At 43.6% G+C, this 24,427-nt stretch overlaps 2 protein-coding genes across 3 annotated transcripts in view; both read left to right on the forward strand.

The window, feature by feature from the left end:
• Positions 1–24: 24 nt before the first annotated feature.
• Positions 25–6,090, forward strand: e2f6 (E2F transcription factor 6). Its single transcript, XM_046297932.1, has 8 exons — positions 25–566; positions 664–722; positions 872–915; positions 1,134–1,383; positions 1,692–1,844; positions 2,156–2,270; positions 3,516–3,672; positions 5,495–6,090. The coding sequence occupies exons 1-8, from the start codon at positions 222–224 to the stop codon at positions 5,530–5,532; spliced, it is 1,161 nt and encodes a 386-aa protein (XP_046153888.1). The 5' UTR covers positions 25–221; the 3' UTR covers positions 5,533–6,090.
• A 128-nt stretch (positions 6,091–6,218) lies between these two features.
• Positions 6,219–24,427, forward strand: part of LOC123994866 (arf-GAP with SH3 domain, ANK repeat and PH domain-containing protein 2-like) — a 49,617-nt gene continuing 31,408 nt past the window's right edge. For both annotated transcript variants that reach the window (XM_046297926.1, XM_046297927.1), the window contains exon 1: positions 6,219–6,851. In XM_046297926.1, coding sequence (XP_046153882.1) covers positions 6,720–6,851 — 132 coding nt within the window. In that variant the 5' untranslated portion in view covers positions 6,219–6,719. The remainder of the gene's footprint in view (positions 6,852–24,427) is intronic.

Here is a 24,427-nt window from a genome sequence, read left to right on the forward strand (position 1 = left end):
CGTAAACTACAACGTACTTCATAGAATTAGACGAGGAACCCCGACATCCTCTGCGTTTCTAAGAATCTCGTTGGCTGAACATCATCACGTGACGCCAACTTCCGGCCTGAAAATATATTTTTCCTGTCCAAGAAACGTGAATTTGAGATAAACAAACGTTATCTTTCATTTAGCTACGAAACGTTCGAATGTAGGTGGTGGTAGCCACATTACATTTTACCATGGTGAAATGCGTGGTCCAGGGGTGTCCTAATCGAAGTGACAATAATAAAGGAGCGTTTCCGAATCGTCCTTCCAAGAGGTTTTTCAATTTTCCTAATGACCAGGCTCGGGTGAAAGTGTGGCTTGCCGCACTGCGAGAAACGGAGAAGGAGGATTCAACAGAGGAGCACCGAATATGTGAAGACCACTTTCTGACAGACCACATAACACCACGCGGAATAAGCGAGGATGCCATTCCTATCATGCCCCCATACCTCGACGGGCCACTGAGTCTGATCAGCCCGTGGGGCGAGGACTCTTCTGACGAAGAGGAATTCGTGGATGATGATGCTTCGGCTATGCACGTAAGGATGTGCTCATCATTTTGACAGCTTTCTTACTCCATTCATTGTAGTCGTTTTAACTTTGACCAACCCCTGTCTATATGTATTCTATTTACAGAATGACGATGTTAAAGAAAAATATGAGAGTCAGGCCGAGACAGAACCATCTGCATCTAGGTAAGGTTGCAGCACTCTAGCCTGTATTTAGGATAAAAATAGCAAATATAAGCATTCATCCTTTTGTGTTTTTAATGCACACATGCATTGTGCACACAAGGCCTATTTCAGTGTTTTTTTTATTTAAAAAATGATCCTCTTCACTCTAGGTTCCGTGAACTGGTTGAAGGCACCAAGACAAAGACAAGACAAGGTATGGGTAATCATCTTTACTGAAAAATAATGTTGCTTCCGTGCCTTTGACAAAGACTTTATCCCAAATGGCAGCCTATCTCCTATATAGTGCACTACTTTTCACCAGGGCCTTTTAATAAACTATATAGGGAATAGGGTGCCATTTAGGATGCAGGTAATGTCAAATCAAAGTATATTTTTGGCTTTGATGCAATGTTTACCTTTTTCCTACTGTAGTCGGTGCTTCTACTGAACCCAAGCCAGTGTTACCGTACACCAGTAAGGGATTTGTCCGCCAGGATCTATCCCTGGCTCTGTTGACCAAGAAGTTCCTAAGGCTGATGAGTGGCGCCCCTCATGGTATCATGGACCTCAACCTCGCAGCACAGAATCTCCACACACGCAAACGGAGGGTATATGACATCACCAACTGCCTGGAGGGGATCAAGCTCATCCAGAAACAATCGGCCAACAAGATCAAGTGGATGTGAGTAGTATATCTTCACCACACCGCCTCTTTGCCAGTCTGTGCTCTCACCTTCTGTGTTTATGTGTCTGTTTTGACAGGATGTGTTCATGCAGGGTTGTATTCATTAGGCACCAAATGGAATAAAACAGACTAAAATAGGAACTGAACTTGTCCAATAAGAAAGATTTATTTTCATGTTCTGTTGCAAAACTTTTGTTATATGTTTTCTGTTGCGTTCCCTGGTGAATATGCGACCCCCAGGTCAACTTGCATGGTTGCAAGGGGATGATCTGTATTCTGTGTGGTTTCCTCCTCTCCCTCCCCAGAGGTCTGTGTCCAGTCACCAGTTTTGTTGGGCCGAAGCAGAGGCTTCAGCGGGAGCTGCAGAACCTGAAGACGGTGGAGGAGAGTCTAGATGCGCTCATCAAGACCTGTGCCCAGCAGCTCTTTGACATGACCGACAGTTTGGACAACATAGAATATCCTTTTAGAAAAGCATACAGTACATTTCACCTCTTACATGGGTTTCGATTCTCAAACCTTTTCCAGGAGTGTGCACTTGCACACTCGCCATCATGGATTGAAAAGCATAGGATTTGCCTGGAGGAAGTTTCCACCATTGTGAAATCCATGTGAGAAAGTGCAACTGTAAATTAACCTACGTTTCAGTTCACAATCATCAGGAATTAACCATACTGTGCCCAAACATTGGTTCAGTCACCTCAGTGTCTACTAAAGTACAAGGGTGTTATGTATCCTGCTGGTGTATACTCTTTAACTCCCTCTGTACATTAGCCTACGTGACGCACAGTGACATCAGTGCTATCAAGGTGTTCCAGGAACAGACGGTCGTTGCCATCAAGGCCCCGGAAGAGACCAAGCTGGAGGTGCCAACACCCAAGGAGGTACAGTAAGCCCTGGAGGGCCAACCACAACCCTGCTTTAAGCATGAAACAACTGAGAATCTGAGGGAGGATAGACTGCCGATAGGTACTTATCGCAGTATGAGGCCTTCCTTCTCTTGCTAGAACAAAAGACGTACCTGCTGTGTACTGACCTGGTACCAACCAAACTGCCGTTTCTACTTGTAGAATTGTAATCCTCTGCAGTGGCAGACAACTCGACTTTTAGCCAATTAGAGAACACGGACCTCCACGTGGGGGAGCCAACAGGAGTGACAAGAAAAAGGAAGAAAGATGGCACTTTTTCCTGTCTAATCCACCCTTTTCATCAGAGTTGTTCGAACTAAAACAAAAAGCTACATAATACATTTTTTAGAGCAAGTCTAGCAAAAGAGTGTTGTGATTGAAGATGGATTTTTTTTATTTGGTTTGCTAATGTGCACTTATTAGCAAATGTTAGCTTGCTAACTGAGCAAGTCAGTCTTAATATCAAACGAATGGGGTGGTAATAAGTTAAACACAATGCTTTACCACTCTAGCTATCTGGCCATTGTAGCTAGTAACATTACAATTCAATCACAATGGATTTGTTTCCATGAAGCAGCTGCCTGTAGCTCACTGCCGAGAGTAAATGCGGCGTCTTTGCTTAGCAAGCACAACAGCTAGCTAGCGAATCATGCTAACAGCTAGTGAAAATGTATCTATGGGCTTTATGCGATTATGGAGAGTGAATTAACATGTTTTGTCATCTTGCTAGCTGTGGCCATCTAGGTAATTGCAACATTAGCGCAGCTATAGCTAACATTGACTAGACCATAAAGCACCAACGCTACTGCAACCTTTTGGTTCAGAGTATTTTAACAAGGCTGATTGGCTGACAACTTCAAGATCTTTGCTGTGTGAACACAAGAGATTGGCTGCCGACACTGTAAAGAGGTGCTAAGTACTGTCTGCAGGGAAACGTTTGACAATCCTACTGCTTTTACAGACCTTGATTGTGTTCATTAGGAAACGCATTAGCAAACCATTGTGCAAAACACTTGCTTGTCTTATTGGACAAGTTCGCGTAGTACCGCTCTGTTTCGGACCATTTTGTGCCCATTGAACACAACTCTGTTGCAGTACATGCATACGTATTCACTCATGATGGACTGATGCCATCTAAACAGTTGCAGAATCGGTACTAATTCTAAACCAATTAGTCTGTTGATTGGCTGAACTAATCACTTTGAATTGTTTACATTTTAGGATGGCATCCAAATCCACCTGAAGGGAGGCAGGGGACCAATCAAAGTGCTGACCTGTGAGATGGACGGGCCTCAACGTGCCACACAGGGAAGTGGAAAGACAACCGTCTTTCTATCACTGGAGGAGAGCCGGATTAAGACCATGCGTCTGCACACAGGTAACAGCATAGATGTGCTTTTCAATCACTCAATCAAATTAATCAATTGTTAAGCTATATTAGGTGCCCCAGACATTTAATTACAACTATGTAAAGTACCTTGATATGTCCTACTCTGTAAGAATGGGATTATGCCATGATTGGACTGGAACATTGAGTGTGTTCCCCACTGCAAGCAGCAGAGAGAGCTGTTTACTATAAAATAGGCTTGGGGAATACTGTATCAAATGAGGTCAGTTTTCTCACAAAAGGAAAGTTATGAAAGTATATACAAGGCTCAAAAAAATAAAGGGAACACTAAAATAACACATCCTAGATCTGAATGAATGAAATATTCTTATTAAATACTTTTTTCTTTACATAGTTGAATGTGCTGACAACAAAATCACCCAAAATGATCAATGGAAATCAAATTGATCAACCCATGGAGGTCTGGATTTGGAGTCACACTCAAAATTAAAGTGGAAAACCACACTACAGGCTGATCCAACTTTGATGTAATGTCCTTAAAACAAGTCCAAATTAGGCTTAGTAGTGTGTGTGGCCTCCGCGTGCCTGTATGACCTCCCTACAACGCCTGGGCATGCTCCTGATGAGGTGGCGGATGGTCTCCTGAGGGATCTCCTCCGAGACCTGGACTAAAGCATCCGCCAACTCCTGGACAGTCTGTGGTGCAACGTGGCGTTGGTGGATGGAGCAAGACATGATGTCCCAGATGTGCTCAATTGGATTCAGGTCTGGGGAACGGGCGGGCCAGTCCATAGCATCAATGCCTTCCTCTTACAGGAACTGCTGACACACTCCAGCCACATGAGGTTTAGCATTGTCAGACACATGAGGTTTAGCAACCCAGGGCCAACCACACCAATATATGGTCTCACAAGGGGTCTGAGGATCTCATCTGGGTAACTAATGGCAGACAGGCTACCTCTGGCGAGTACATGGAGGGCTGTGCGGCCCCCCCAAAGAAATGCCACCCCACACCATGACTGACCCACAGCAAACCGGTCATGCTGGAGGATGTTGCAGGCAGCAGAACGTTCTCCACGGCGTCTAGAGACTGTCACGTCTGTCACATGTGCTCAGTGTGAACCTGCTTTCATCTATGAAGAGCACACGGCACCAGTGGCGAATTTGCCAATCTTGGTGTTCTCTGGCAAATGCCAAATGTCCTGCACGGTGTTGGGCTGTAAGCACAACCCCTCAAACGGTTTCTGCTGGAGGTCATTTTGCTGGGCTCTGGCAGTGCTCCTCCTTGCACAAAGGCGGAGGTAGCGGTCCTGCTGCTGGGTTGTTGCCCTCCTACGGCCTCCTCCACGTCTCCTGATGTACTGGCCTGTCTCCTGGTAGCGCCTCCATGCTCTGGACACTATGCTGACAGACACAGCAAACCTTCTTGCTACATCTCGCATTGATGTGCCATCCTGGATGAGCTTCACTACCTGAGCCACTTGTGTGGGTTGTAGACTCAGTCTCATGCTACGACTAGAGTGAAAGCACTGCCAGCATTCAAAAGTGACCAAGACATCAGCTGGGAAGCATAGGAACTGAGAAGTGGTCTGTGGTCACCACCTGCAGAACCACTCCTTTACTGGGGGTGTCTTGCTAATTGCCTATAATTTCCACCTGTTGTCTATTCCAATTGCACAACAGGTTGTGAAATGTATTGTCAATCAGTGTTGCTTCCTAAGTGGACAGTTTGATTTCACAGAAGTGTGATTGACTTGGAGTTACAGTGTGTTGTTTAAGTGTTCCCTTTATTTTTTTGAGCAGTGTATTTTGTTGTGGTCAACAAATCAACTGTTAATTTCTCCTTCTGTAGGGGCCTCTGCATCACAGAATGCTGTACAGAGTGGATAGTCTTTCGTTATGGTAGTATGCTGCACTGTCACATTGTCCTCATTGGATGTTTTTGTCTCACTGTTTGGACTCTGACTCCACATTCTGACATTGTCACTTTGGGAAGAGGCCATTTTTGTCATTTTTAAAAATATATTTTTCTGTGTAAAATGCCAACTATTCCTCGTATGACTTGATTGTAAAAAGTGCACATAAGTCATGAAATCACAAGCTTTATTTTTATACATGTAGTTTTGAGTTTACAGTCTATCCTCACTCAGATTCTCAGTTGTTTCATGCTTAAAGCAGGGTTGTGGTTGGCCCTCCAGGGCTTACTGTACTAAAGTGGTTGCAGTACACTACTGTATTACTGTACTTTTCAGTCATCTTCAAATGTTTGCAAAATGGTGGACAGTGTCAATGTGACAGCTATAGTCATTAGAAAGTAACACATGCTCATGTACATAAAGTTAAATTTTCCAAGCAGTTTCATCATGTACCTTAGTGGATTGGAACAGTTGTATGTTATTTGTTTCATCTAACTATTCTGAATGCCCTATTAAAAGTTGTTTGTCTTTCTGGGTTTTTTAAAAATTCTGTTATTACTAATTAAGAAAACACTTCCAATGCATCCTCTTATGAATAAACTCACTTGTATATAAAAACATATCTAACCCTTATTTTATTAATTATCTCCATGTGCAACATCCTGGCTAAATTTCTATTTATGAGGTACACGATTTTGACATGTAATTAAAGAATAGTATTTCAAAAATCGTTATCATTCCTATGGTGAGACATCTTATCCACTATGTTTGTCATTGCTAGTGAGTCCTGGAAAGCCAACTGAGCAAAGGGAAATCCATCGATGCTCCTATTCGTTCAAACATGCCAATTCACTCGTTTGTCCCTCCCCTTTCTATACTCAGGTTGACGCTCCATTGACTATGCGCCCAGTACAGGTTGTTTCGTGGGCTAAGACAAACTGTAATAATGAAATATTGTATTTTTGTCTTGGATACAAGGATAACACACAAATAAACAGACATTTCACTACTGTAGTTTTGACTGGATCGACGCGGATAGCGGAATGGCAAACTTGGAGTAGCCGAACAAATCCTATGGCACACCAGTTTTTTTTTGTTTTTGTGAAACTTAATTAAGGCTTGGGATATAACTTATTTTATAGACATTTAAAGTGAGCGAAGATGCCTCAGCCGGAGTTGATCACGGTAACGGAATTTGTGGCCGAAACTAATGAGGACTACAAAGCGCCCACAACCTCCAACTTCACCACTCGGATGTCGCATTGTCGGAACGCGGTGGCAGCATTGGAAGAGGTGGGTGCAGGACACCGCCGTGTGAAAAGTAGCAATATACTGTAATCGACTTTACATTATTAAAGGTTTTCTTATAATCAAATGTGCGCCTTTACGCACAAAGTAACCGAATTTTCCCACATCTAGTTAGTTTAGTTTCCCTTCAAGTGATACGGATTTAACTTCTGAAAACAAAAGAGGAACGGAAAAAGACCTCTGAGAAGTCAAATCATTTTTTTCTTATCCTGCTTTCTTATTCCCCAAAAGTGTCCAAGTGCTCATAAAACGCAAAAGTTTATAGGCTATTTAATTCGGACCCAATTCTAATTAGAAATATATATACCGAAAATGTAGTTGAACATTCCTTTGTAAAGATGTAATTACTGTAGGCTACTATGACCTCATGTAGAAATGCTTTATCCCCGTTGTGAGGAATCTATCTTATCTGTTAGCCTACTGCCTATGAGGCAGTTTCACTTTGAAAACAGTGTGTGGACACTTCCCACGTTGAGGCTTGGGCCCTTTACACACTTGAATAGTAGTACCACACCTTTAATACAGAGTGGGTCTTTCACACTTCCATATCATTGGAATTGGATTTCCTTGATATATCCCAAATGGCACTGCTATGGCTCTGGTCTAATGAGTGCACTATAAAGGGAATAGTATGCCGTTTGAGACATAAACCTTGTGTTCGCATTAGGCCTATTGTCATGCACAAACATAAACCTTGTGTTCGCATTAGGCCTATTGTCATGCACGGTAGATCACGATGGGTACTTCTATGGCATCCCTGGCATCTGTTGGCATCCAGATCCGCTCCTGAATGCTGTCTGGCGATGTCCTGTTGCCCCAAGCCAGGCTGGTAATAAGAACATGGTCTGTCAATGCCACAGATACGCTACTGGCCTTTGGGGAGGCTGTATGAATCACTGGATTGTTATAGTGTAGGCCCTATCCATTTTAGAGCAAACTGTTTTTGCGCAATGGAGGAAGTCACACACACACATAGCCCTATGAGAGGATCTGCTGATATGTGTACAGTGTTGCATACAGAATATACCACATGAGGAGAGCTGACTAGAGAACACTTGTAAGTGTTACATTAACTGTAATCTTGTCAAAACAAAGAAGTGTTGTATTGCAACGACTTTCCCTGTTTCACAACTGATAGTCTGAAACAGAATGCCAGTCTTTAGCTTCCCCTTTCCCCCATTAGATTTCACAGTTGACAGTGAACACACTGTGTTTATCAAGTTGGACACACAAATGCATACACACACACACACACACACACACACACACACACACACACACACACACACACACACACACACACACACACACACACACACACACACACACACACACACACACACACACACACACACACGTTACACTCACGTTGATAAATTGACACAAACGTCCAGAACACACAGCCGGCAGGCAGCAGTAATGGCGATCATTACATCAAGTCGACTGACAGGCAGCACTCCCTTTCCAGTTCCTCTTGTCTGCCTGACATTGCCTGTAGCAGCCCACTGTGGCTGCCTGTTGTCATCTGCTTGTAGCCTTATATGGCTGCCTGCCTGTTGAGGACAGTAATCGCTGTGGACTGGAGTGTCATGCTGTTGCTTCTTTGTGATGTGTGGTGGGCAGTTCACTTCAGCTCTGTTCCAGGGTGCCACAGATTGTTTTCACATATACAGTTGAAGTCGGAAGTTTACATACACTTTAGCCAAATACATTCAAACTCGGTATTTCACAATTCCTGACATTTAATCCAAGTAAATATTCCCTGTTTTATGTCAGGTACAATCACCACTTTATTTTAAGAATGTGAAATAATAGTAGAAATAATTATTTATTTCAGCTTTATTTCTTTCATCACATCCCCAGTGGGTCAGAAGTGTACATACACTCAAATAGTATTTGGTAGCATTGCCTTTAAATTGTTGAACTTGGGTCAAAAGTTTCGGGTAGCCTTCCACAAGCTTCCCACAATAAGTTGGGAGAATTTTGGCCCATTCCTCCTGACAGAGCTAGTGTAACTGAGTAAGGTTTGTAAGGACTCCTTGCTCGCACACGCTTTTTCAGTTCTGCCCACAAATGTTCTTTATGATTGAGGTCAAGGCTTTGTGATGGCCACTCCAATACCTTGACTTTATTGTTCTTAAGCCATTTTGCTACAACTTTGAAAGTTGTTTTGGTCCACTTGGAAGATCCATTTGAGACCAAGTTTTAATTTCCTAAATGATGTCTTGAGATGTTGCTTCAATATATCCACATAATTTCCCTCTCTCATGATGCCATCTATTTTGTGAAGTGCACCAGTCCCTCCTGCAGCAAAGCACCCCCACAACGGGCTTCACAATTGGGATGGTGTTCCTCGACTTGCAAGCCTCCCCATTTTTCCTCCAAACATAACGATGGTCATTATGGCCAAACAGTTCTATTTTTGTTTCATCAGACCAGAGGACATTTCTCCAAAAAGTACTGTAGTCTGGCTTTTTTTGGGGCGGTTTTGGAGCAATGGCTTCTTCCTTGCTGAGCGGCCTTTCAGGTTATGTCGAAATAGGACTCGTTTTACTGTGGATATAGATACATTTGTACCTGTTTTCTCCAGCATCTTAACAAGATCATTTTCACACCAAAATTAATCTATAGGACGTCTCCTTCCTGAGCGGAATGACGGCTTTGTGGTCCCATGGTGTTTATACTTGCGCACTATTGTTTGTACAGATGAACGTGGTACCTTCAGGCATTTGGAAATTGCTCCCAAGGATGAACCAGACTTGTGGAGGTCTACAATTTTTTTTCTGAGGTCTTGGCTCATTTCTTTTGATTTTCCTATGATGTCAAGCAAAGAGGCACTGAGTTGAAAGGGAGGCCTTGAAATACATCCACAGGTGCACCTCCAATTGACTCAAATTATGTCAATTAGCCTCTGAAGCTTCTAAAGCCATGACATCATTTTCTGGAATTTTCCAAGCTGTTCAAAGGCGTAGTCAACTTAGTGTATGTAATCTTCTGACCCACTGGAATTGTGATACAGTGATTTATAAGTTAAATAATCTGTCTGTAGTCAATTGTTGGAAAAATGACTTGTGTCATGCACAAAGTAGATGCACTAACATACTTGCAAAACTATAGTTTGTTAACAAGAAATGTGTGAAGTGGTTGAAAAACGAGTTTTAGTGACTCCACCCTAAGTGTATGTAAACTTCCGACTTCAACTGTAGTCCTCTTTAAAATAACCGATCTCAGTCCTCTTTAAAGTGAACTCTGGGGTAAAAATACATAGATATATATCTCAGTTCTCTTTGTATTCACACTGTCCTTACCTTTGAATGAGGACTCAACTTTTTTGCCAGTTCACTTCACCAATGTTTTTGGTCCAAGTCCTCTTTGCATTCCCATTAATATGTTTAGAAAATAACTAAGATCTATTTCCAACATTCACTCAATGCACTGTGGGTTTTTACCATTCAATCATAATGTGATGTCAGACAGCTAGATATACCATATACCTACGGTGCCTTCGGAAAGTATTCAGACCCCTTGACTTTTTCCACATTTTGTTACATACAGCCTTATTCTAAAACTGATTAAATAAAAATAAATCCTAATCAATCTACACACAATACCCCATAATGACAAAATTAAAACAGTTTTTTAGGAATTTTTGCTAATTTATAAATACAAAAACAGAAATACCTTATTTACATAAGTATTCAGACCATTTGCTATGAGACTCGAAATTGAGCTCATGTGCATCCTGTTTCCATTGATCATCGTTTCTTCAACTGAACAATCAGGGGGGATGCGCCTTGGTCAGGTGACCAAGAACCCGATAGCTCTTCTGTGGAGATGGGAGAACCTTCCAGAAGGACAGCCATCTCTGCAGCACTCCACCAATCAGGCCTTTATGGTAGAGTGGCCAGACAGAACCCACTCCTCAGTACATGACAGCCCGCTTGGAGTTTGACTAAAGGCAACAAAAGATGCTCAGATCATGAGAAACAAGATTCTCTGGTCTGATGAAACCGAGATTGCACTCTGACCTGAATCCCAAGCGTCACGACTGGAGGAAACCTTCAGTGGCAGGGACTGGGAGACTAGTCAGGATCGAGAGAAAGATGAACAAAGCAAAGTGAGATCATTGATGAAAACCTGCTCCAGAGTGCTCAGGACCTCAGACTGGGGCTAAGGTTCATCTTCAATAGGACAATGACCCTAAACACACAGCCAAGACAACACAGGAGTGGCTTCAGGACAAGTCTTTGAATGTCCGGATTTTGTCCCGATAGAACATCTCTGGAGAGACCTGAAAATAGCTGTGCAGTAACGCTCCCCATCCAACCTGACAGAGTTTGAGAGGATCTGCAGAGAAGAATGGGAATCCTTGAGGTGAGCTGGGTTGCGGGCTGATCCCGTTCGCCAGTTGAACGGTGTTTATTCCGACACATTGGTGTGTGGCTGGCTTCCGGGTGTTAGGGAGCTGGATTAGGCTGGTCATGTTTCAGAGGACATTCATTTTTTTTTCTCTCTCTCTCTCTCTCTCTCTCTCTCTCTCTCTCTCTCTCTCTCTCTCTCTCTCTCTCTCTCTCTCTCTCTCTCTCTCTCTCTCTCTCTCTCTCTCTCTCTCTCTCTCTCTCATATATAGATTTCTTTTATTTAACTAGGCAAGTCAGTTAAGAACAAATTCTTATTTACAATGACGGCGTACACCGGCCAAACCTTAAACTAGGCAACACTGGGCCAATTGTCCGCCGCCCTATGGGACTCCCAATCACTTCCGGTTGTGATACAGCCTGGAATTGAACCAGGGTCTGTAGTGCTGCCTCTAGCACTGAGATGCAGTGCCTTAGACCGCTGCGCCACTCGGGAGCCCACCAGTTACATAACCTTAGTAGCAGAGAGGAAGGGACCTAATCCAATTACTTATATCAATCATTTCTCCAGACCAGTTCTAGTGCATATACTGTCATGCATTTAGTCTTACCTGTCTTGTCATAGCAAAATAGGAAAAGACACTAGTTCTACCTTAACAAACCTGTAGTAATAAAGTAATAAATATAGGACAAAACACACATCACAACAAGAGAGACAATGCAACACTACATAAAGACAGACCTAAACACAACAACATAGCAAGGCACCAACACATGACAACACAGCATGGTAGCAACACAACATAACAACAACAAATACATTCATTAAAAATCCTACAATGTGATTTTATGGATTTTTTTCTTCTCATTTTGTCTGTCATAGTTGAAGTGTATCTATGATGAAAATTACAGGGGTCTCTTGTCTTTTTAAGTGGGAGAACTTGCACAATTGGTGGCTGACTATATACTTTTTTGCCCCACTGTATGTTTCATTTGCCTGAATGATTGCCAGTCAGCCTGAGTATGCGTTTGCTGAGCCTTTCGCCAAATGCAATTCTTGAGGTGGAGTAACTCTGCAAGAACATGGTCTAGGGGCTGAACCTGATTTTAATTCTCATTTTCTTTATGGGGAGTGTTTGTTAACAATACCACTGAAATATATAAAAAAAAAGGTCCAAGTGTCTTCGACAGAGAGGGAAGCTGATTCTATACCATTTTTCAGAGGCCAGTTCATGAAGGATAGCTTGCTCATTAAAGGTTTTTAGCAAGAGTCTATGACAAATCAGGACAGGTAATTTCACTGAGCAGCCATTACGAACACAGACTGTAAAACAGTGATCACTAAGGTCACTACAGAAAACACCAGACTGATACCTATCAGGATTATTTGTGAGGTTAACATCGAGGAGAGGAGCATTTTCTGGGTGTTTGGAGTCATACTTTGTGGGATTGGTAATAATCTGAGAAATTGCTTTAGGACTTGGTCAGGTGGTTTAAGCATGTCCCAGTTTAGGTCACCAAGCAGGACAAATTCAGACTTGGTGTAGGGGACCAGGAGAGAGCTTAGGGTACAGCCCGGTGCTGATGGAGGACAGCAGGAGGGGGCTTCAGAGGATGCTTCAAAGACTCCTGCCACTTGTTTGGCCCAAATGCCTCAATACCCTTTACTCCACACCTTAGTGCTAATTGAAATTGTATCTGGTCTGTCCTTGCAAGCCTGGGAGCCTTAACTCAGCATTCAGTCCCCATAAAATAAAATATATCATTGTAATGTACTTTCTTTTCCTTTTTTCTTTTTCTTCTTGGCTTTCAAAATAGTATCAGACCGAACACTACTCACTCAGTTCCAGGTTGGATGGTGTCCTCAGGTCTCTTTGCTAGAACACCCTCCGTATCGCTTGGAAAAAGAAAAACCTTGGAAGCAGTTATCTCTTCAGTTAATTTTGGTCAAAATTAGGTTGTAGGTTTGAAGTTTTGATCTGGAGCGAAGGCCATGCTGTGGAGGGTAGCATCCTGCACATGTACCTGCTGAAAAATCCAAGTTTATCTAACTCCAAATCTATCCTTTTGTAAAAAAGCTCACATGCAGCCGTGTCACTCTCTCTGAGGGGGGCGTGTCTCTAATGCTATGCAATTGAAAATTGTACTTCCAATGTAGGCTACTGCCCCTTTAAGAGCTAGAAAATATTTTGTACCCTATGTTGTGATTCTTAGCAAATATGTTGTCAACTTCTCACACTATTCAAACGACACAATGGAATAAACCGTTTATGAAGCGATCTTAGCCTATTGATCACATATTGCAAACAAATAATCTAAACTAAAAACACATATTTTGTCATTTCTGCTAATCAATATCCAAAAACAGCACATGTTTTCTTTTGTGAATTTGCACATCATCATTTTGTGGCACCAATGTAAGGGGCGATGGCAGGGGAAACGGTGTTGCAGTAGTCTAGTGTGTGTGTGTGTGTGTGTGTGTGTGTGCGTGCGTGTCTGTGCCAATGTTTGTGTTGCTTCACAGTCCACGCTGTTCCATAAGGTGTTTTTTATCTGTTTTTTTAAATCTAATTTTACTTCTTGTGTCAGTTACTTGATGTGGAATAGCGTTCCATGTAAGTCATGGCTCTATGTAGTACTGTGTGCCTCCCATAGTCTGTTCTGGACTTGGGAACTGTGAAGAGACCTCTTGTGGCATATCTTGTGGGGTATGCATGGGTGTCCGAGCTGTGTGCCAGTAGTTTAGAAAGACAGACAGCTCGGTGCATTCAACATGTCAATACCTCTCATAAATAAAAGTAGTGATTAAGTCAATCTCTCCTCCACTTTCAGCCAGGAGAGATTGACATGCATATTATTAATATTAGCTCTCTGTGTACATCCAAGGGTCAGCCGTGCTGCCCTGTTCTGGGCCAATTGAAATTTTCCTAAGTCCTTTTTTGTGGCACCTGACCACACAACTGAACAGTAGTCAAGGTGTGACAAAACTATGGCCTGTAGGACCTGCCTTGTTTATAGTGTTGATAAGAAGGCAGAGCATCGCTTTATTATAGACAGACTTCTCCTCATCTTAGCTACTACTGCATCATTATGTTTTAACCATGACAGTTTACAATCTACGGTTACTCCAAGCAGTTTAGTCATCTCAACACACACACACACACAGACACACACAGTACGCATGAATTAACTATATACATATTTCTACATTATTTATTACAAGATTTAGTTGAGGTTTAGGGTTTAGTGAGTGTTTTGTTCCAAATACAATGCTTTTAGTTTTGGAAATATTTAGGACTAACTTATGACTTTCTACCCACTGAAATGAACTGCAGCTCTTTGTTGAGTGTTGCAGTCATTTGAGTCGCTGTAGTAGCTGTTGTGTATAGAGGTCGACCGATTCTGATTTTTCAATGCCGATACTGATTATTGGAGGACAAAAAAAAAGCCGATGCCGATTAATCGGACGATTTAAAAAAAATGTATTTGTAATAATGACAATTACAACAATACTGAATGAACACTTATTTTAACTTAATATAATACATCTATAAAATCAATTTAGCCTGAAATAAATAATGAAACATTTTCAATTTGGTTTAAATAATGCAAAAATAAAGTGTTGGAGAAGAAAGTAAAAGTGCAATATGTGCAAGTAAAAGTGTAATACGTTTAAGTTCCTTGCTCAGAACATGAGAACATATGAAAGCTGGTGGTTCCTTTTAACATGAGTCTTCAATATTCCCTGTAAAGAAGTTTTAGGTTGTAGTTATTATAGGAAGTATAGGACTATTTCTCTTTATACCATTTGTATTTCATATACCTTTGACTATTGGATGTTCTTATAGGCACTTTAGTATTGCCAGTGTAACAGTATAGCTTCCGTACCTCTCCTCGCTCCTACCTGGGCTCGAACCAGTAACACAACGACAACAGCCACCCTCGAAGCAGCGTTATCCATGCAGAGCAAGGGGAACAACTACTCCAAGTCTCAGAGCGAGTGACGTTTGAAATGCTATTAGCGCGCACCCCGCTAACTAGCTAGCCATTTCACATCACATCGTTACACCAGCCTAATCTCGGGAGTTGATAGGCTTGAAGTCATAAACAGCAGAGCTGCTGGCAAAACGCACAAAAGTGCTGATTGAATGAATGCTTATTAGCCTGCTGGTGCCTACCATCACTCAGTCAGACTGCTCTATCAAATCATAGACTTAATTATAACATAATAACACACAGAAATGCGAACCTTAGGTCATTAATATGGTCGAATCCGGAAACTATCATCTCGAAAACAAGACGTTTATTCTTTCAGTGAAATACGGAACCGTTCTGTATATTTAGACGGATGGCATCCATCAGTCTAAATATTTCTGTTACATTGCACAACCTTCAATGTTATGTCATAATTACGTACAATTCTGGCAAATTAGTTCGCAATGAGCCAGGCGGCCCAAACTGTTGCATATACCCTGACTCTGTGTGCAATGAATGTAAGAGAAGTGGCACAATTTCACCTGGTTAATATTGCCTGTTGACCTGGATTTCTTTTAGCTAAATATGCAGGTTTAAAAATATATACTTCTGTGTATTGATTTTAAGAAAGGTATTGGTGTTTATGGTTAGGTACACGTTAGAGCAACGACAGTCCTTTTTCGCGAATGCGCACTGCATCGATTATATGCAACGCAGGACACGCTAGATAAACTAGTAATATCATCAACCATGTGTAGTTATAACTAGTGATTATGATTGATTAAGTTTAATGCTAGCTAGCAACTTACCTTGCCTTCTTACTGCATTCGCGTAACAGACGGGCTCCTTGTGAGGCAGGTGGTTAGACCGTTGGACTAGTTAACCGTAAGGTTGCAAGATTGAATCCCTGAGCTGACAAGGTAAAAATCTGTCGTTCTGCCCCTGAACAAGGCAGTTAATTAACCCACTGTTCCTAGGCCGTCATTGAAAATAAGAATGTGTTCTTAACTGATTTGCCTAGTTAAATAAAGATTACATAAAGGTGTAAAAAAAAAGAAAATCTGCAAAATCGGTGTCCAAAATTACCATTCCGATTAATCGGTCGACCTCTAGTTGTGTATAGAGTTGAGTCATTCGCATGCATAGAAACTCTGGCTTTACTCAGTCAGTGGCATGTTGTTAGTAAAAATTGAAAAAAAGCAAGGGGCCTGAACAGCTACCCTGGGGAATTCCTGAATCTAACTGGATTATATTTGATAGGCTTCCATTAAAGAACAACATCTGTGTTCTGTTAAACAAGTATGTCACGCCCTGACCTTAGAGAGCCTTTTTATTTCTCTATTTAGTTAGGTCGGGGTGTGATTTGGGTGGGCATTCTAGTTTTTCTATTTCTTTGTTGGACAGGTATGGTTCCCAATCAGAGGCAGCTGTCTATCGTTGTCTCTGATTGGGGATCATACTTAGACAGCCTTTTTTCCACCTTTAGTTTGTGGGATCTTGTTTGTGTAGTTGCTAACTGCTCTGCATGTAGCTTTATGTTCGTTTTTGTATTTTGTTATTTTTTTGGTGTCATTTAAATAAAAGTAAAATGTACGCCTACCACACTGCACCTTGGTCCAATCCAGCTCTAAACGATCGTGATAGAGATCCACCCACGAACCAAGCAGCATGCCCAGGAGGAGTGGAGGACATCCTGGACGTGGGATGAAATCATGGCAGGAGACAGAAGCCTGCCATGGAAGCAGGCGGAGGCAGCGAAGGAGGAACAGCGATGATGCCGGGGTTCGTGGCCACAAAGACAGCCCAAAGGACAGCCAGAAAAAAATGGGGGAGACACACGGGGTGGTCGGCGGTGCCGAGGTGTGAACCAGAGACAACCTGGGAGGAGGTAGAGAGGTGGTCAGTCGACCCAGGGAGAGTGCCAGAGCACACCTGGGATTCAATAGAACAGTGCGAGGAGGGCTACCGGAGAATGGAGTTGGTGAGGAGTATGCGGCAACGTAGGCGTTTGGAGGAGCATGTCACCAGTCCGGTGCAATCTGTGCCGGTCCCTCACATCAGGCTTCCAGTGCGTTTCCCGGTATGCCCTGTGCCTGCTCCCCGCACTCGCCCTGATGTACATCACCACAGCCCATTACGTCCTGAGCTACCTCCCCGCACTTGCCCTTAGGTGCGTGTCACCAGCCCGGTGCCACCTGTACTGGTCCCACGCTTCAGGCCTCCAGTGTGCCTCCTCAGTCCAGTACGTCCTGTGCCTGCTCCTCGCGCTCGTCCTGAGGTGCGTGTCACCAGCCCGGTACCACCAGTGCCGGCCCCACACACCAAGCCTCCGGCGACATTTCCCAGTCCAGAGCTTCCGGAGAAGTTTCACAGTCCGGAACCTCCAACGACGTTTCACTGTCCGGAACCTCCTAAGACAGTCCACAGTCCGGAACCTCGAGTGATGATCCATGGCCGAAGCCTCCAGTGATGATCCATGGCCCGAAGCCTCCAGTGATGATCCATGGCACGAAGCCTCCAATGATGATCCATGGCCCGAAGCCTCCAGTGATGATCCATGGCACAAAGCCTGCAGTGATGATCCATGGCCCAGAGCCTGCAGTGATAATCCATGGCACGAAGCATCCAGTGATGAGCCATGGCCCGAAGCCTCCAATGATGAGCCATGGCCCGAAGCCTCCAATGATGATCCATGGCCCGAATCCTCGGGTGATGATCCATGGCATGAAGCCTCCAGTGATGATCCATGGCATGAAGCCTCCAGTGATGATCCATGGCCCGAAGCCTCCAGCGATGATCCAAGGTCCGGAGTCTCCAGCGACGGTCTGCAGTCAGAGGCTCCAGTGACGGTCTGCAGTCCAGAGCCACCAGCGACGGCCAACAGTCCAGAGCCTCCAGCGACGGTCCGCAGCCTAGAGCCTCCAGCGGGGTTTCCCAGTCCAGAGCCTCCTGCGAGGGTTCCCAGTCCGGAGCCTCCAGCGACGATCTACTCTCCGGAGTCCCCGACAACGATCTACGGTCCGGAGCTTCCGTCAACGATCCATGGTCTGGAGCCTCTGGCGATGATCCATTGTCCGGACCATCCGGCGACGATCCACGGTCCGGTTCCTCTGGCGACGTTCCACGGTCTGGTTCCTCCGGCGACGATCTACGGTCCGGAGTCCCCGGCAACGATCTACGGTCCGGTTCCTACGGCAACGATCCACGGTCTGGTTCCACGGAAGCGGAGGGATCAGCGAGCGGAGCGGGGTCTACGTCCCGAACCGGAGCCGCCACCGAGGCTAGATGCCCACCCGGACCCTCCCCATAGAGTCAGGTTTTGCGGCCGAGGTCCGCACCTTTGGAGGGGGGGGGGTACTGTCAAGCCCTGACCTTAGAGAGCTTTTTTATTTCTCTATTTGGTAAGGTTGGGTGTGATTTGGATGGGCATTCTAGTTTTTCAATTTCTTTGCTGGTCGGGTATGGTTCCCAATCAGAGGCAGCTGTCTATCGTTGTCTCTGATTGGGGATCATACTTAGGCAGCCTTTTTTCCACCTTTAGTTTGTGGAATCTTGTTTGTGTGTAGTTGCTAACTGCTCTGCATGTAGCTTTACGTTCGTTTTTGTATTATTTATTTATTTTTGGTGTCATTTAAATAAAAGTGAATGTACGCCTACAACGCTGCACCTTGGTCCAATCCATCTCTAAACGATCGTGACAAAGTAACTCTTTATCCACATTATTGCAGGGGGTGTAAAGCCATAACACATACATTTTTCCAGCAGTATACTATGATCAATATTGTCAAAAGCTGCACTGAAGTCTAACAAGACAGCCCCCACAATCATTTTATCATCAATTCATCTCAACCAATCATCAGTCATTTGTGTAAGTGCTGTGCTTGTTGAGTGTCCTTCCCTATAAGCATGCTGAAATTCGGTTTTCAATTTGTTTACTGTGAAATAGCATTGTATCTGGTCAAACACCATTTTTTCCAGAAGTTTACTACGGGTTGGTAACAGGCTGATTGTCTGGCTATTTGAGCCAGTAAAGGGGGCATTACTATCTTGGGTAGCGGAATGACTTTAACTTCCCTCCAGGCCTGAGGGCAAACGCTCTCTCGTAGGCTTAAATTGAAGATGTGGCAAATAGGCGTGGCAATATCATCTGCTATAATTTTCCATCTAGATTGTCAGACCCTGGTGGCTTGTCATTGTTGATAGACAACAATAATTTTTCACCTCTTCCACACGGACTTTACGGAATTCAAAAGCACAATTCTTGTCTTTCATAATTTGGTTCGATATACTTGGATGTGTAGTGTCAGGGTTTGTTCCTGGCATGTCATCCCTAAATTTTAGTTTAGTTTAGTATGTTTGCCAATCAGACGGGCTGTGTCAGTATCAGCAAGCTGCACGTAACACCCTGGACCAGAGCTATGGTGTGTGGTGGATCACTATTTAATCTATCTAGTCTAGCTCAGACCTGGCTGTGTGGCTACCTGTACTGTACATCAATGCTGCATCCTGGGAGAGTCCCTGGGGCCTGGACTGGTGTTGGGCTGCTGCAACTGTCCTAGAATGTTATCTTTCTTTCTTTTTATCCTCCCTCTCTCTGACTGCCCAGCCTGTCCCAGCTTGCTCGCTCCCATGCTTTCCTGGGCTGGGTGAGTGTCTGCCAGCCAGTCCATTGGGCTGCTGGGGCTGTGGGAAAACCAGAAGGCTATTGGTTTTCAAGTGTGCATTCCTGCATGTACAGTACCAGTCAAAAGTTTGGACACACCTACTCATTCCAGAGTTTTTCTTTATTTGTACTATTTTCTACATTGTACAATAATAGTGAATACATCAAAACTATTAAATAACACATATGGAATCATGTTGTAACCAAAAAATGTTAAACAAATCCAAATATATTTGAGATTCTTCAAAGTAGCCAACCTTCGTCTTGATGACAGCTTTGCACACTCTTGGCATTCTCTCAACCAGCTTCATGAGACAGTCACCTGGAATCCATTTCAATTAACAGGTGTGCCTTGATAATTTGTGGAATATCTTTCCTTCTTAATGTGTTTGAGCAAATCAGTTGTGTTGTGACAAGGTAGGGTTGGTATACAGAAGATAGCCCTATTTGGTAGTAGACCAAGTACATATTATGGCAATAACAGCTCAAATAAGCAAAGAAAAACGACAGTCTATCATTACTTTAAGACATGAAGGTCAGGCAATCCGGAAAGTGTCAAGAACTTGGAAAGATTCTTCAAGTGCCATCGCAAAGACCATCAGGCTCTATGATGAAACTGGCTCTCATGAGGACCACTACAGGAAAGGAAGCCTCAGAGTTACCTTTGCTGCAGAGGATAAGTTTATTAGAGTTACCAGCCTCAGAGAATGCAGCCCAAATAAATGCTTCACAGAGTTAAAGTAACAGACACATCTCAACATCAACTGTTCAGAGGAGACTGTGTAAATCAGACCTTCATGGTCGAATTGCTGCAAAGAAACCACTACTAAAGGACACTAATAATAAGAAGACACTTGCTTGGGCCAATACACACGAGCAAACAGTGGAAATCTGTCGTTTGGTCCGTTGAGTCCAAATTTGAGATTTTTGGTTCCAACCGCATTGTCTTTGTGAGGCACAGAATAGTGTGTGTGGTTCCCACCGTGAAGCATGGAGGAAGAGGAGGTGTGATGTGTGGGGGTGCTTTGCTGGTGACACTGTCAGTGATTTATTTAGAATTCAAGGCACACTTAACCAGCATGACTACCACAGCATTCTGCAGCGATACGCCATCCCACCTGGTTTGTGCATTGTGGGACTATCATTTGTTTTCAACGGGACAATGACCCAACACACCCCCAGGCTGTGTAAGGGCTATTTGACCAGGAAGGAGAGTGATGAAGTGCTGCATCAGATGACCTGGCCTCCACAATCATCCAACCTCAACCCAATTGAGATGGTTTGCCATGAGTTGGACCGCAGAGTGAAGAAACAGCAGGCAGCAAGTGCTCAGCATATGTGGGAACTCCTTCAGGACTGTTGGAAAAACATTCCAGGTGAAGCTGGTTGAGAGAGAGCTGTCATCAAGGCAAAGGGTGGCTACTTTGAAGAATCTAAAAAATAAAATATATTTTGATTTGTTTAACACTTTTTAGGTTACTATATGATTCCATATGTGTTATTTCATAGTTTCGATGTCTTCACTGTTATTCGACAATGTATAAAATAGTACAAATAAAGAAAAACCCTTGAATAAGTCGGTGTGTCCAAACTTTTGACTGGTACTGTAAGTTGACCATTTTAAAGTGATTTTTACACTATTGAGTTCAACTGAGGCAAACCAAACTGTACTGAGCTAACCTGGTTACTCATCCACCATAGTTTCTAGAACCGGCAATGTGGACAAAAAAAATATCAGAGCCAGCGGAATTTGGTTTGGGTCTGCATGACAGTGTACAGAGGATCTAAGACATTGATTCAAGGAGATGCTTTTGACACAACAGTCTCATCAGGTCTGTCAGTTGGGGGCCACCAGACACCCACCTGCACTGCTACTGTGATGTGCTGTGACTCAGAGGTAGAGTCAACCAAAGCTACATGTGATGATGACTGTAGGATACATGTATATAGCTTCATGAGCAGATTTCAGTGTCCCCAGCATACACAGTCATCAGAATTTAGAGTTTGTACAGTGATTAATCTCGGACAGGGGATCGTGATATGCCTCTTTAAAATTATGAGCAAATGGCATTGAGAGGAGGAACTAAACCATGAAAATGGCTAATTGAAGGGGAGAATCCTATCCTTGCTGTGAGAACTGAACTGTTGGAAACTGGGAATATCCCCTTCTTTATTCTGGTTTATAAAAGCCCCTTTCATGTTGTTTGTGTATCCACCCAAGAATATATAACTTAGTAATTACTGTACATAGAAATTCACACAGGAATGAGAAAAATGGGTCAGTCGTAGGGCTGACCCCATTTCGTCGACTGGTTGATTGTTTGTTCAATAGGCTATTGGTCGACCGAGATCTCTTTAGTCGAGCAGTCACCATTTTGTTTTGTTCATGGTGCACAAGACCACCTGTCTGATTTGCACCTGTCTCAGTGGACTGATCCATTGCGGAGGCCACGGGGATGGCACAGTCCATCACTCTAAAACATGTGATACTGATATTGCATATGGTTGTGTTATGTAAAAAATAATGGTGCAACACAAACAAATATAATATTATTTGATAACAAATGCGCTTTCTCACGCCCTGGATGTGGTCGCTGCCCGCGGCTCTGAAACATAATATTCAGTGCGCCGTAGAATTGGCACCTTTCCTTATGTTGCTATGTGCATAATAGCAAAATTAACCAGCACATTGGGATTGAGAACAATGTGGCCGAGGCAGCAGCAGCAGAGACGAGGAAATAGCCCTTGCCTTCAGCCCTATTCGGACGGGATTAGTTTCGCTGGGGGAGGTCGGGTAATGGAATTATGTGCACAAACACAAAACACTACATCGGTCATTTTAGTCCCATCCGAATTTGCCATGGCAGTAATTTGTACATGGCAGGAGTTTAAAAATTCCAGCCAGAATAACCTACTGTTTGGCGAACTCCAAGGTCCTCTGAAAGTACTAGTCCCGTGCGAATCGTAATCCCTGTGTTTTGAGAGAAATGTGGTGTGGCTCACATTTTGAGCAAGGAAACAATAACTGATTAGATACATTGAACAAAGTACTGCGCACAGCCTAATAATGAAGGGCCAACATTTATCAACTTTCAAATCAAATGTTATTGGTCAAATACACATGGTTAGCAGATGTTAATGCGAGTGTAGCGAAGTGCTTGTGCTTCTAGCTCCGACGTGCAGTAATATCTAACAAGTAATCTAACAATTTCACAACAACTACCTTATACACACAAGTGTAAAGGAATGAATAAGAATATGTACATATAAATATATGGATGAGCGATGGCCAAACGGCATAGGCAAGATGCAGTAGATGGTATAGAGTACAGTATATACATATGAGATGAGTAATGTAGGGTATGTAAACATTATGTAAAGTGGCATTGTTTAAAGTGACTAGTGATACATTTATTACATCCTATTTTTAATTATTAAAGTGGCTAGTATGTCAGTATGTTGGCAGCAGTCTGATGGCCTTGAGATAGAAGCTGTTTTTCAGTCTCTCTGTCCCAGCTTTGATGCACCTGTACTGACCTCGCCTTCTGGATGATAGTGGAGTGAATAGGCAGTGTCTCGGGTGGTTGTTGTCCTTGACGATCTTTTTGGCCTTCCTGTGACATCGGGTGGTGTAGGTGTCCTAGAGGCCAGGTAGCTTACCCCCGGTGATACGTTGTGCAGACCTCACTACCCTCTGGAGAGCCTTACGGTTGTGGGCGGAGCAGTTGCTGTACCAGGCGGTGATACAGCCCAACAGGATGCTCTCGATTGTGCATCTGTAAATGTTTGTGAGTGTTTTTAGGCTGTGAGCCAAATTTCTTCAGCCTCCTAAGGTTGAAGAGGCGCTGTTGCGCCTTCTTCCCCACGCTGTCTGTGTGGGTGGACCATTTCAGTTTGTCCGTGATGTGTACGCCCAGGAACTTAAAACGTTCCACCTTCTTCACTACTGTTCCATCGATGTGAATAGGGGGATGCTCCCTCTGCTGTTTCCTGAAGTCCACAATCATCTCCTTTGTTTTGTTGACGTTGAGTGTGAGGCTATTTTCCTGACACCACACTCCGAGGGCCCTCACCTCCTCCCTGCAGGCCGTCTCGTCGTTGTTGGTAATCAAGCCTACCACCGTGGTGTTGTCTGCAAACTTGATGATTGAGTTGGAGGCGTGCATGGCCATGCAGTCATGGGTGAACAAGGAGTGCAGGAGAGGGCTGAGAACGCACCCCTGTGGGGCCCTAGTGTTGAGGATCAGTGGGGTGGAGATGTTGTTTCCTACCCTCACCACCTGGGTGGCGGCCCGTCAGAAAGTCCAGGACCCAGTTGCACAGGGCGGGGTCGAGACCCAGGATCTCAAGCTTAACGACGAGTTTGGAGGGTACTATGGTGTCATATGCTGTACGTGAATGCTTTTGTTCATATGCTTTGTGCATATGAATTGAATATTGCCAAATGTATCAGTAAAAAATATTGTGCCTATTTAATGTAACCCTTGCTGTTAATAGATCGAAATGATTTGTTCACTTTCGCATCCATAGCCTTAAAACTCATCTCAAGTACCAGTGCACTGTTT

This window comes from Oncorhynchus gorbuscha, linkage group LG14 (assembly GCF_021184085.1).
Source record: "Oncorhynchus gorbuscha isolate QuinsamMale2020 ecotype Even-year linkage group LG14, OgorEven_v1.0, whole genome shotgun sequence".
NCBI lineage: Eukaryota > Metazoa > Chordata > Actinopteri > Salmoniformes > Salmonidae > Oncorhynchus > Oncorhynchus gorbuscha.